Source organism: Centruroides sculpturatus, unplaced genomic scaffold (assembly GCF_000671375.1).
Source record: "Centruroides sculpturatus isolate CEXI.00-Female unplaced genomic scaffold, Cexi_2.0 scaffold1931, whole genome shotgun sequence".
In the NCBI taxonomy this organism is placed as follows: Eukaryota; Metazoa; Arthropoda; class Arachnida; order Scorpiones; family Buthidae; genus Centruroides; species Centruroides sculpturatus.
Window position 1 is genome coordinate 48,368 of NW_019386109.1, and position 15,086 is coordinate 63,453.

General features: G+C 29.3%; 1 protein-coding gene across 1 annotated transcript in view; it reads right to left on the reverse strand.

Annotated features, from left to right (window-relative positions):
* Positions 1 to 815: 815 nt before the first annotated feature.
* Positions 816 to 15,086, reverse strand: part of LOC111613645 (sterol regulatory element-binding protein 1-like) — a 43,046-nt gene continuing 28,775 nt past the window's right edge. The window contains exons 11-16 of the mRNA XM_023354999.1: positions 14,226 to 14,340; positions 13,865 to 14,119; positions 13,609 to 13,774; positions 7,030 to 7,203; positions 4,279 to 4,405; positions 816 to 1,141 (exon numbers count right to left, since the gene is read on the reverse strand). Of these exons, the coding sequence (XP_023210767.1) occupies positions 915 to 1,141; positions 4,279 to 4,405; positions 7,030 to 7,203; positions 13,609 to 13,774; positions 13,865 to 14,119; positions 14,226 to 14,340 (1,064 nt within the window). The 3' untranslated portion in view covers positions 816 to 914. The remainder of the gene's footprint in view (positions 1,142 to 4,278; positions 4,406 to 7,029; positions 7,204 to 13,608; positions 13,775 to 13,864; positions 14,120 to 14,225; positions 14,341 to 15,086) is intronic.

Here is a 15,086-nt window from a genome sequence, read left to right on the forward strand (position 1 = left end):
ATAAATTATATAAAATATACTCAATACCGGGTGATCGTAATTATTAACATACCCCGATTTAACGCTGTGTACGGAGAGATTTAGAACTTCCAAATGTGGACATGATGAAGACATTTGCGAAAATTTATTAGTACTAAAACTCGCCACTATGGTACTTTTGGCGTTGCAACCCTACCGTGTCCATGAAGAATACAGTATATCCACACCAGCACAATAATATGGCAGATGGGTGATGAGGAACAGGATCAGTACGACCGGGATAAAAAAAAATTATGGTGGTTTCAATTATAATTGTGCATCTCCACTTAATGAATTGGTGGGAGAGTTGCACATTGTACACTATATAAATGGCTGCAATTATGCTCGTTATGTATTGATAAGCGCAAGGTCTGGAAAATTATGTCCTAACTTGTACTAGCCACTAGTTATGAGGGTTTAAATCAAGTTAAATCCTCTTTCGTTTTACTTTTACTAGTTTGTCAGCAACAGGCCATTCTTTCACTGTTCGTTTTTAACGACCCTCATACACTATAATGGAGCAAAATCAATTAGCAATGACCAAAATTGTAGCCAGTTATACAGCTTTGTGTTTGTACCTTGCAAAAAAACAAAAGAAAATATCTTTACTTAACTAATTTATTAGAGATTTCTACTGTTAAGTCATTCATTTCAAGCATTATGATTCTTAATTTTATGTTTTATAAAAATCATTTTATATCTACAAAATGCATGAAATTAAGAGTAATTTAAAATACTTTAGAATTTCAGACAACTGAATACAATATATATATTAAACTCATATATAAAAAAAGGGATCTAAAATTTGATTATTATAAATACTAACATAATAATTATAATTATGTTAATACAAAATATTAATGTAGTGAATAATGACAATACATTTTTTTTTTTTTTTACAATTGAGCAGAAGTCACTATACTACCCAATGCAATCATTATTTGATGGCATTCCTGTAGTTTCTTTTTGTCTCCCAAACATTCGAGTATGCGGGCTGCTTCCGCCAGCATGCTCTCTTTTTCGCCCGGGGTCGACAGGACTAGATCCGGCAAGTGTCGACAGGCCAGTAACAGCGCTTCTGCTTGATCTCTTTCTTGCAGTACCTGATCCTCGATATTTGCACCTGAAGAGAGAAGTAATTATTTTATTAATAAGTTTGTAATTGGAATACACAGGAAGACTGTACATCGAAGATGCTTGTGCTGCATGTTGCTAAATAAGGATGATGGTATGTGACGTGCCCATAAAAGAAGGTTTTGACGTATGTTTTCAGACTTTATAACTGTACTGTATATTTAGCAGAGTAAAAGCATTATTTTGATGTATATAATGAATGAATCAGGCTTATATTTTATTTGGCCTTTTATAAAATAGAAAGTAATTTTAGAGTCATTTAATTTCTCTTATTTCACTAATTTTCTTTAAGAAACCAGTAAGATCTACAATAAATTTAAATAGTGTTATTGATGCTTATGTATGTCAAAAGTAATGCATTATCTAAATTATTAAAGAACTAGCTGATGCACTTAACAATGCTCAATGTTTTTGTAAAAAAATCTATCCACCCTTCTAAATTGTTTTTGTTCAATAATTATTGCCTTGAAGTACTTTCTTCCTTTGAAATATTGGGAGTATTTGGTAAAACTACGATTTTTAAAATACTAATGCATTATTATGTTTTACATTGGAAGCAATAAAGTAAATTACTGGTATTCGGGCAAAAACACCAGTTCAATGGTAACACCGTCAAAGCTAATTTTATCCAATTATGCACCATTAGATCACATTCTTTTAGTAAATTTATAAAACTACAGTAAGATCCCGCTTAACACTGATTCCATATAATGTGATCTGCTCAAAGCCTAAAAAAGCTCAAAATTTATGCTAATTTAAATTATTGCGGCATTACATTCATTCATATATAATATGATTATTTGCAAACACAAACCAATCAGCAACAGGTGGCAAAAAGGTGTACTTTCTTTAATTCTATGTTTGTTTGGTGCAATTTTGGAAAAAAATATAACATCACGGATGCCATAGAAAATATCGACTTCGCTTGGCAAGAATTAACTCATAAATGCACAAAGGGTGGAAGAAGTTATGGCTGAAGGTATCCAAGAATTCTCAATGAGAAGAGACTATCACTGTATCATTAGGTTGACCAAACTCAACCTAATCAATATAGCAGGACTAGAAGATATAGACGAGTAGGATATTGAGGAGTTACAGCAGGTTTCTGGTGAGAGCCTTACCAACAACGACCTTCAAGAACTGGCAGAACATGGAATTCATCTGGAACTGGAAAGTAGAGATTCTGAAAACAAAGAACCCAAAAAATTTCTCTACAAATTTCCTTAGTAAAAAAGTTTGGTAAGATAACTGAAATTGTTGATCAAATTGTAGCAAATGATCCAGATTTTGAAAGGAGTGCAAAAGCAAAACGAGGCATTTTGGATGCAATCTTCTGTTACCGACGTTTGTTTAAGGAAATAAAAAAGCGACAAATGAAACTTCATGACTATTGCAAACGAACAAGAATTTCAGATAAGTCAGGACCTTCATTACAAAAAATTAACTTTACATTTCTGTGTGAATATGTGTGTGTGTTATTTAACATATTTTTATATTACTTTGTATAATAATATAACTTAAAATTAAAGTAAAATTTGTTTATTTTTGGTCGCATGTTCCCCTATCCCTATTTACTCTATGTTAAAATGACCTTGTTTAACGCTGTTTCGCATAGTGCTTTGTTGTCTAGGAATGCATCCACCACATTAAGCGTACTTACTGTATTTTACTTCCAGAATGGAAGTAACCAAACATGATATGTTATTGTGTTCCTGTGGAATATTGGTCTGTAGGAAGGAAACTCACAGGTTCATTTTAGCATTTCAAAGAAATTTGTGGGTTTTTGTAAGTTTTTGTAATGTAGCTGAACAAGTATATAGGAAAACATACAAATGGAAAGAATAATAAAAATTTTTAATAGAAGTAATTTTCCAAAACTTTGGTCAGTCATATGTGACATATGACTGACCAAATTTCCAAATTAAATTGATAAAATCTTATAATTAAGTTTAGTGCCTTTTAAAAAACTAAGTATTGGGTTGTTCAGAAAGCAATTTCGTATTTTTTTCCGTGGAAAAATAACACAATATTTTTATAATAAATAAATATTTTATTGAATTATATATTGACCATTTTGGTCAAATATCTGTTGTCATCGTTTCTGGTAGTAGCATGATTTCACATTCATAAAAGTTTTGATCATTGCTTACAAAAAACTGATCTAAGTGATTTTTGACATTGTCATTTCAAGTAAATGTCTTACAGTTAAAAAAAAATCTGTATAGACCGGAACAAGTAATAAACTGAGTGTGCTTGATCTGGCGAATATGATTGGCGTGATAGTACATCCCATCTAAGTTATAACAGTTTCTGACGAGTTACCAAACTTGTGTGAAATTTGACATTATCATGGTAAAAAACATTACACCTGTTTTGCTGATCAATTCTGGCTGCCTTTTCTGTTTGATGATATTACTCAATTTGTTTACTCAATGGCAGTACACTTTCGAATCAATTGTTAAATTGTCTGGTAAAAGCTCAAAAAAAAAATCTTAAAATCTCACCAATGAGAACATCTCTCTTTAAGAACACGTGGAACCCATATATCGAGCTTTGAAACGAAACCAATTTGTTTCAAGTAATCATAAACGGTTCAATTTGACAAATTTAATCTCTTAGTGATTTCAAGTGTTGTTATTCGGCAGTTTGCTTCAATCGGTACCTTTATTTTGTTTTCATTGGCTTCAACTGGCCATCCAGAACGTTGTGCATCTTCAATATTGAAATTGCCAGAACAAAATTTTGTAAACCAGTTTTGGCACTGTCGTTCTGTCAATACGTCTTCTCCATACACGTCACACAATTTTTTTCTCGCTTGAATGGCATTCTTACCTTCTCGGTAATGAAAGAGCAAATATGCCAAAAATGCTGCTTTCGATCTTCCATATTTAATGGGACACAAAAAATAAACAATTGCACAAAACCAAACAAAATTTTTTACAAATAAGCCTTAAAATGCTAGCTGTCAAAATATATAATGATAATATGGTTTAGAATCAAAATGGCAGGAAAAATACAACTAATCCGTCTAGTGGTAAGAAAACGAAATTACTTTCCGAACAACCCAATAATACTTTCATTGGTTAATACAGTATCATATGTAGTTTTTTAAAACTAAAAACTTACTTTTTGTACAAATTAAGGAAACATTATTATTATTATTTCTTCTTCTGAAAGTTTTCTCTAACATCATTTGAGTTTTTGTAGGATTAACACCAGCTATTAACCGAATAGTTGCTTCATACAGGTAAAGCTGAAATCAAAAATAAAAATCTATAAGTTAATAGCTTACTTTTAATGTAAAACAAGTATATAATTCTAATAATTACTTATCTGCTTATCCTAATAAATATATGAAAGAAGTTAAAAATTAAAAAATTACTTTCATTAATTAAAAAATTACTTTCATTAATTAAACTTTGTTTCATTTTTATAATTAGTAAATTTAGAGGTTCATATCATAAAATACTTTAAAATATTAACAATGTGCATTGACATTTTGTATTTGATTCTAATTAAAAACCAATGTATGAAAATGTTCAACAGATGATAATACATATACAAAGTTCCAAAAGGTACAAAATATGTTAAGATTCTTTAGACTAACTTTTGTAAAATTATAATAATTAAACTTACTATATTTGGCAAATCAAGAGAAGTAATCGTTTATTTTGTTAAGTACAGTAGAGCATCGATTATCCAAATGTCAATTAACCGAAAGCTTTCCAGTCGGCAAATTTAAATTTCCACTAGTGCTGTGGTGCTGCAATCTTTGGTTACATCTTGGGCTACTCCAATATTATTTTTGTTTGTGTGCGTGTTTTAGCTGGCAGCACTGGCACGACATGAGAGGGTACTTAAGGACATACCAGAATTTGAACGAATTTCGACATGGGACAGGTTAATATATTTTTTCATACATAATCAGTTATCCGAAAAATCAATTTTCCAAGCAACCCCAGTCCCCAACTGATTCAGATAATCGATGCTCTACTGTAGTTACTTAACAAAACAGATGATACTTATCTTCAAAGACATATTTTAGTGACATGGTTACACACATGTATTTCTTTATAAAATGCATGGATTAAATTGTTTTCAACTTTTACTTTTCTAGACACTAGTGGAGTCTTAAAGACTAGTCAGATGAAGGAAGTAGTTCAAGAAAATTTTAAAATGTTTAATTTACCCCCTTCCTCCCCATTGAATGTGTTCTGCAATGCAACCAATCAACTTTGGATTTGCATAAATACTGATGGGGCATGCATATATATATATATACACACACACACACACAGCTAATTAAAGTTCAAAATGAAAACACTATTTAATACAGTGGATCCTTGATTTAATGGGTGTGTAATTTTTTATTCGTGGATAGAACAAGCTATAGGGTGGGTCAATAAATCAACAAATATAATACATACAATACATTCTATTATATTGCAAGTACAGCAAAATCCTGATTGACCAGGGTTCCACATCAAAGGTAAATGTGTGAGCAAATACCCTACTTTTCTTATAGTGTAATTCATAAAAGTTTAAAATAGTAATACGTGTTACAAAATGATTTGTTTCTGTTACCATTTATTATTTAACTTTAACTGAGATGAACCATCCATATTTCAAATTTAACTACAATAATATAGTTACATTCATTAAATAGAATTTTTAAAAATAAAATTATTATTGTGAAGTCATTACATGTTGTGTTGCAATTTTTAATCATATTTTAATTTTTAAAAATCATGTGGCTTCCTGTCCACACCAGATATTCATACATAGTTAATTGAGACATCCAGCCCATAAACTTTCCCTATCTGCTCTCGCTTTTCAGCTAACTCTGTTCCAGATTAAATAAAAATACAATGTACAATATGTATTAAAATGTTAAGTTCATTATTAATATGTGCTTTTAGAACAATTTCATTTAGTAGACTTTCTCCAATCATTCTATTAAATTGAAGGCCTACTGTATCTGTACTGTGTAAAAGAAGTATAGAATTATATCATTAAGACATTTCTTTGAAATTTAATCTAGTTCAACAAAAATAGTATCATGGGTTGTTCCTAATGTAATCACAATTAAAATATTTTCATTACTTTCCTTTAACAAGATGTAGTCAATTTATCATTTGTACTGTGTGCACAAGCTAATTATTAGTTCTCTCAATATAAAATATTTAGTTACAAAGTAGTAAAAGTTCATGTTCATTTGTCAACTAAAGGTGGAAAAGAAGCCATGTGATTGATTAACAACACAATCTTGTGTTCAACACTTCTAAATAGTAAAAGTTCCTTTTGATGTACAAATAATGATTACTAATCAATATTAAAGATGATTCAGGAGTTTTAATTGAATAAGTTAGTGAATTGTAATTATTAAGTTAATAATTAGAAACAAAGTAATTTGTATAGATGTAGGCAGTTAAGCTGCAATCTTACGATGATGATAAATTAAAAAATTAAAAATTAATTCAGAATTTCTGGAAGAAAACAGTAGGACTGAACCTGCAACTTCCACTTACTGCACAGATGCATTGTCAAATTTATATAGCATATATATATGTACACACACACACACTTGAATGCAAACTTAAACTAATTAGTGAATCTTCTGTCCGTGCCTTCACCTAAGGAAGGTTGACAGACAGCAAATACCACTGTTCTCTTTTGTGACTTTTATGAATAATTTCTTGTCCATCCAGCCCCATCATTATCTTCCCCTTGACCTTTTTTCATAAATTTTGCCTTATAATGTGAGTTTGGGAATTTCATATTTCCCTCCTCAATGTGTTCACAGTATGCTAATTAGTGAATACAGTATCCAAAAGAAGGAAGTTACTTATATTTCAAATCAATATAAAAACTGCTTACTCTTGAATATGCTGCAGACATATGGTACGCCAATCTTCTTAAGCAATGCAAATCTTGTTGAAATCCACTTAAAATATGAAAATCAATTTCTCCGGTATGATTCATCTTCTGCTTTTCTTCCCATATTGCAGTCCTAGTAGAAAGTAACCAGTCGACAGCTAACAGTTGAAATAGCTAAAATAAAAACTTTTATATTAATAATTTTCAATTTTATTTTAATATTAAGATAGAAAACATCTTATTAATTCTAATCTTTAATTCCATCTTTCTCCATAAGTTATATATATATGTATGGCTTTAGTATTTATAAAATTAACTTACTATATATGAAGGGTTTGGATGTAAAACATAAGTGCCACTTCCGTTAGTACATTACGATGCATGCTAACAGCTAAACAGCAAAGCATTTCAATTTAATTATTATATGTACTTTTGCTTTGTTTACTTTAATTAGAATAGAAAACTTCTAAGGACATTCAAAATTATCCATTTTCTCTAAGTACTTACCTATCTTTCACACCCAAACCATTCATATAATTACTCTTTCATCAGAAACAGAATTAAATAAATAAATTCAATTTCATAATGCATGTTTTAGGAAGCAAATTTAGCTTAATAAATCAGTCATTTTTAATCATTAAAGAATTTATCTAGCCCTGGATCCTTTATTGTTTTTGTTCCGTGAACCTCTTTCTGGTCAGGTGAAGGTCACAGACCAATCTCTTATTGGAATAATGCTTTTAAATGCATAAAATTAAATTACACAGGAAACCAATTATATAACAATATGTGTGCTTCAGTTTTTTCTCATCTTAAATTTTGTGTTAAGTTGATATTTACCCTTCCAAACCCACAGACCCTTCCCTCAGTTAAGAACTACTGATCAAGCCAAATTACATATTAGTTGAATTTTTATAAATTGTAATTGCTAACATAATATGCAAATTCTGTTACGAAGACATGTTACTCAATATTGTAGTGTTTTGGTAAGTATCTGGTTCAAATATTAATTAGATACTCGAATTTTAAATCTTTATACATTTATATGCTTAAAAAATTTCTTTTCCGAAATGTATTTTTCTTAATCCAAACTAATTATTACAAGAAATTGTTTAGATTAATAAGATTATATACAATATATAAAAGAAAAGTTAAGAGTGATTACAGACAGTATCAGTAAAAAAGAAATATGTATACATATATATTTTAAAAAAATGAAATATAAGAAAACATTTGATACATGTGTCCTATATGTTTTAACAAAATATAATTTATATTTTTTGAAAACATGATAAACTTATCTGCAATTTCTTTTTCTATTTGCTGAAATGTTTTGAACCAATTTTGTTTACAATTAGTGAGAGTTTACAGTTTGTCAATAATGCCTTCAATTGTTACGTGCAGAAATATATAAGCAAGCCTGACAAAAAATTAGTCACCAGTCAGAACATACCTAGTAATGGGAGACGGTGTATCTCCCACCATTGATGATTTTCAATTGACCGAACTACACCACCATTTGTACACTTTCTGGACAGTACACTTGAAAACACCAACAAATTGGGCAACTTCGTTCACTTTGTATCCATGGGCACGGCCAAACACAATGGCTTCTTTTTTCCAAATCGGTAATGTCTGTCATACAACTCACATTGCAGACTCGATTTGACACTCATGTCACTTCACGAGTTTGCAAGACAGAAATGACCCTGTAGACCATGATTGTACTGTTTATCTCCCAACAATTCTATCATGGCACCCTCTGGGCAACCAGTAACTACCTATTGTTCTTTCTGTTATCGGTGACTAATTTTTTGTCTGGTATATTTATAACATTTTATTATGCATAAATTTAAATGCTGGCTTTTAAATCAGGCAGCATATATTGGTAGAAAATATGCTGCCTGTTTTTAGTGAGAGTTCACAGTTTAAAAGTCAGTATTTAAATTATTTTGATAATTGAATCTGTTATAGAAATTTATAAGCTAAAATAATTGACTCATGTCATAAATATCTAATTTAGCACATGGCAAAAAGAAATCTGTATTTGTACATAATAATTGAAAATAAAATATACACAAATAAGTTAAGTTAGGAATTGTAATATACAATATTTTAAATACACTAAATAATGTTGCCAAAATAAATGCTTTAAAAAAAATGACAACAATGGAAATAGTTGCATTGTTCTAAAAGAAAAATCCATAGCAATCATTATCAGAGATGATTACTGTACTATTGTTAATCTGCATAACGTACGTACGTTTGTATCTCTTCTTATGTTTCCTGCAATTTTTCTCAAACAGCATTCAACATGTAATTACTTTGTACCAATTTTAATCTCCATATTGTATACCTGTACATATGTTAGTGCTATCAGCAATTTGTAACAAACTACAGTTTTACCAAAATAAGTGAATATAATATATATATATATATATATATATTTTCTATTTAGTTGTATATTATGCCATAAACAATAGATGATTTTTGTGTGCGCGCACACAAAAATCATCATCATCTATTGTTTATGGCATAATTTACAACTTAAAGACATCTATGGTGACGATGCCTTATCCATTTTACATTTTTTTGCAGAGGTGCAGTCGTCTCCACAAATAACTGTTTTGTTTTTGGAATGATGCTGNTTAATAAGAGATGGCGCCTAACGCTTACCTCTAGTGCCAAATTAATTACGTAATTTATTTAGTAATTAGCCTTAAAACTAGCCCGATGGATTTACGGCTCATGTCATAAATATCTAATTTAGCACATGGCAAAAAGAAATCTGTATTTGTACACAACTTATTTGTGTATATTTTATTTTCAATTATTAAGTTAGGAATTGTAATATGCAATATTTTAAATACACTAAATAATGTTGCCAAAATAAATGCTTTAAAAAAAATGACAATGGAAATAGTTGCAATGTTCTAAAAGAAAAATTCATAGCAACCATTATCAGAGATGATTACTGCACTATTGTTAATCTGCATAACGTAAGTACGTTTGTCATCTCTTCTTATGTTTATGCTTTCTGCAATTTCTCGAACAGCATTCAACATGTAATTACTTTGTACCAATTTTAATCTCCATATTGTATACCTGTACATATGTTAGTGCTATCAGCAATTTGTAACAAACTATAGTTTTACCAAAATAAGTGCTATTACTATTATGAATTATCATCCTAATTTTTGTTTTAACACACACATATTTGATAAAAATTTCCAAAACAGATTTATTTGGTGCCTACCCATATAAAAAATGTTATAAACAAAAACCAATAGGAATAATTACCAACTGCACTGTTCAGCCTGCCATTGTGTAAGCTGCTTTTTGTCATGGAGCAGCACCTCTGTAAAATAACTATGTCATATCTAGGTAGATTCATTTTATTCATTCTAAACTTCATTTCTCATGCTTTATCTTACCAAGTCAATTTTTCTGTGATGTTATCTAGTGCTTTTATATTATAAAAGTACCAAAATTATTTGTTTATTATTTAATGATAGTGGGGACAGTGTTAACATCTTTACATTAGTTTAACTACTCATTGACAAATGATTTTAACAGACTACAGATACTAACAAATGATTCATTAAAAAATAAATAAATAAATTTTAAAGGAAACGTTTTTATTTCCAAACAGAAAAGTCTGTATTAAATATATACAATATTCTGTATATATTATTGTTATATAACTTCAGTTCAAATTTTTAATTAAAACAGATAATTATATATAACATGTATACTTGTAAATTTAGATGACAAATCTATGTATTTAGAATTATAAGCATTTAATCTGAATTTTAAAGTAATTTGATAATTTATTTATTCTGGTTTTTATGGAGTTAATCCTAAAATAAATTTTTGTTACCAAATCTTAAGTCAATGAGTTTTGTTACAGGATGTTATGGTATTACTAGAATGCAACAGACATGATGCTTATCAAACGGTGGCCCTCAGACTCTGAAAAGTTCTCCAGAAATACATCAGATGTTGTGTGCTGATGTTTCTAAGTAGTCATATAAGCGAGTGATGTTGAAGTCGAGTCATGCGATACATTTAGTATGCATCTGCCGTCCACAGTACTGCTCCACAATGAAAACGAGCTTAAGCAATGGCAAGCGGAATGATGCAGAATTGGTAAGTAGTCCTATTGGTTTTTGTTTATAGTGTTTTTTTGTGTGTGTCGGCTCCAAATAATTCTGTGTTTTGGAAATTTTTATCAAAAATATGTCTGTTAATTTAAAACAAAAATTATGATGATAATCCATAATGGTAATAAACTATAGTTTTACCAAAATAAGTGAATATTATATATATATATTTTATATTTAGTTGTATATTATGCCATAAACAATAGATGATTTTTGTGTGCGCGCACACAAAAATCATCATCATCTATTGTTTATGGCATAATTTACAACTTAAAGACATCCTCTGGTGACGATGCCTTATCCATTTTACATTTTTTTGCAGAGGTGCAGTCATCTCCACAAATAACTGTTTTGTTCTTGGAATGATGCTGCTGATTGCAAGTGACAGATGAAATTTATATTTTAAAAGTAAAAATTAGCTATTGGTATTAAGTGAATATATTTCTTTTACTAAAAAGTTTAGTTTACATAGATATATATTTAAGATTGGATTAGTTTCCTTCACAAGATACCAGACTGCATCATTAGCAAGCCTGACTTGTAACATCATTCTAACGTACTAAAGAAAACAACAGTTTAAACAAATCACGAGAATTGTGAATCCTGATGATCCTTATTAATATTTTAAAATGAAATCAGTGATAGACCATAGTTTAGTGTTTTCATCTTTACATTTTATTCTTGAGTATAAAAATTTTAATAAAAACATAATTCTAATGTTACAACTGAAATTTATAGTATTCACTATAGTTTCAAAATATTAAACTATTTTAATGCATCAATAACTGAAAACTAAAATAATTATAAAACAAATGCTGATGTCAGTTTAAAATATCTGCAGATAAATAATGATGCCATGATTGCACTGGAGAAGCACTGCACTTATTAAATGCAGATGCAATGCAACTACAATGCACCATGACAACAATAATTTTCTTAACAAAAACAAATAAAATCCATGAAACTACCATCATCCAAGGTATTAAAAGATTCAATTGTATTAATACTTATTACCATTAATTTCAACACAGACAATTGATGTGTGAATTATAACATTGTCAGCATTTTATTTACAACCAGCTCCCTTTCGAAAATGTATTTCAAGCAGAATTCACACAAATTGCTAAGTTTAGCAATGGATAATTACCCAATAAATATGCTTTAGTAATGTTTATGGGGGTTGTTTTTGTGATTACTTTCACTTTTGAAAGACGCAGTTCTACTGCATTTTTATATAAACCAAAACCTTAAATGACGTGAGACTATAGACTGATGTTATAAAAAATTATGTCAGAGGCTACCAATAACATTATTTTTCAGGCTAATACTTTCCATTCACAGCAACCATCTTAAATTTTATCTTCAGCACTTCCAAATTTTGTTGTATTAATGATCCAGTAACTAAGTTAAAACACAAAGCCACAAAGTTTATCTTTTCAAAAAGTAGATGTACCAAGAAACACATTATCCATCATTATATATATTGGGTAACAGGAAAGTAAATGCATAAAAAAAATTAAATAACTGCAATTATAAATCAATACTTTTTGTTATAGTAACCGTCACATCATAGTTATTCAACCAAGTACATCTCAAAAAATATTTGTTGATCTGTTTTGCATATAACAGAGATAGACATTAGGCACCATCTCTATCACATCATCCAGGACAATGATATAGATCATCTGTGTTCTCAAGCTTTATGACATTGCAAACTCTTTTTTCAGGTAAATTTTTTGAATCACACAAAAAATTTAGCTCAAAAATAGGGTTTGCAATGACAAAGATCGGGAAACACTGATGCAGATCATCTTTTGTCTTGAGAGATGTTATAGAAATTGTGACAAACACCTAGCTCTGGGGTAAGTTACTTGACTTTTAATTAATAATTAGCAGCATTATTATACCCTGAAACTGGCATTCTCACTTATAACTGTTTGCAAATCAAAAACAAATTAATAAAAAAGTTTGGATAATAAAACTGAAGTAACAACTTAGGAATGAAAATAAAATTAAACTTAAACAACTGAAGTGAGAGCTCTTTCAGTGTGACTTACTTTTCAGCACTTAATTGAAATTAATACGTTTGCACATTTGTATTTTCTGTTATAAAATTCTCCATTCCAGCAAGAGATTTTACTTATATTTTATTTTATAAGTAAAAATTATATATTTCGCTTTGTCTATAGAATTGGGTTATTTGCTTTAGATAATAGAATATATAAACTATTTGATTTTATATATATATATTAACCATATTCATTAATCATAATCAACTATGATAAAACTTAATTATAACAAAAACAAAAAGCTTCACATAAAATAGATGATACATTTTTAACATTACATAATAATATGTACAAATAGACATTTTTTAATCTAAAAATAATTTGGCATAAAATATTTGAAACTTTACCTGTATAATTGTTGGAGGAGTCTGATGTAAAGAGTAATTCATACTGTCTCTTAACAATCCACCAGCCTTATCACAAGCAATTACACATTCGTTTAAAGTCACAGACTGATGACGAAAAGCCGACCGTGCTTTATAAGCTGCAGTGAGAGCTTTCGGTAATGGATGTCTACATTAAAAAAAATCCCTTTTCAATATAAAATTTTTAGATTAAAAATATAATACAGAATTAAAAAAAATCAAAATAAATTTTATATACCGAACACCATTAAGTGAAGAAGGCATATTCTCAACAATTGTGTAGAACTTTTCTGACTTATTCTCTTCATCGAGTAGCCAATTTGTGGCAATGCCAATTAAAGCAGCCCACCACTGAATTACAGAATCTTCGCTTTGGAGTCTGATTGTACTAGAACCGATAGCAACTGCAATAGTTCGAGGCGTACCAGCTGCTTTACTTGCTTCCATCAAAAGATCTACATAACTTAAGATTTCTGCTCCAAATGACTTTCTCCTAAAAAGTTTAAATTATTATAATTATAAAACTAAATACTGTTTTTCATAAATTAATTGTTTTAAGCAATAATTTATACAAATTGTTATGCATTTTATTTTTATACCTTTTATGAATGTTTGCAGATAGAGAATCTTCCACTCCTGGAGTCATTAGTATTGTAGCTGTTTTTTCCAAAAGGTATTCACGAAAACTTCGAGACACAAACGAAATAGGATCCACTGGAAGTAACAGAGAAATTAAATTTTGTTACTATAAAAATGTACGAAAATATAATATAAATTTGAAACTATCTTGTAGATATCTGACAGACTTTATTCAATATTAATATACTTACAATAGTATGCAAATTCTAAGTGAATAAAGAATCAATATTTTGTTCAATATCCTCAATCATACTGAATATAAATAGTAACCGTCAATATGAACTCTCTCTATATTGCTGTATTGTAGTTGTTCTTATGACCACATACTCTATTATATATATATTCCCACTAGCATCTGGTTGCCTGTCCATTCATCTTGGAAATGAAATTAGGTAGATGAACGTCAAGATCAGATACAGAAAGCATAGGGGCAGGAAACCCCTACTGACTATATATGAGCTGGGTTTGGACCGAAAGTCACGTTATTTCAATTAAAAAATTTTCGGAACAGAGTTAATAGACGATGGCATGACTATCATTAACAGGATAAGTATGATGTGCAGGGGCAAAACACTACTGAAATTAAAGCCTATATTTTAAATTAAATAAATTAAAAGTACGATAGAAATATCCATTCTGGCATTGTGACAATGTCATAATAAATAATTGCATGTTATATATTATATATATTTCATAATACTGTTTAGGATAGATTGAAAGATATAAACAAATAAATCTTGTGTAAAAGAAAATTTAATAATTTATACCTGAAAAATGATTATAAGTTCATATAAAATATTCAGAATTGTCTAAATTTTTAA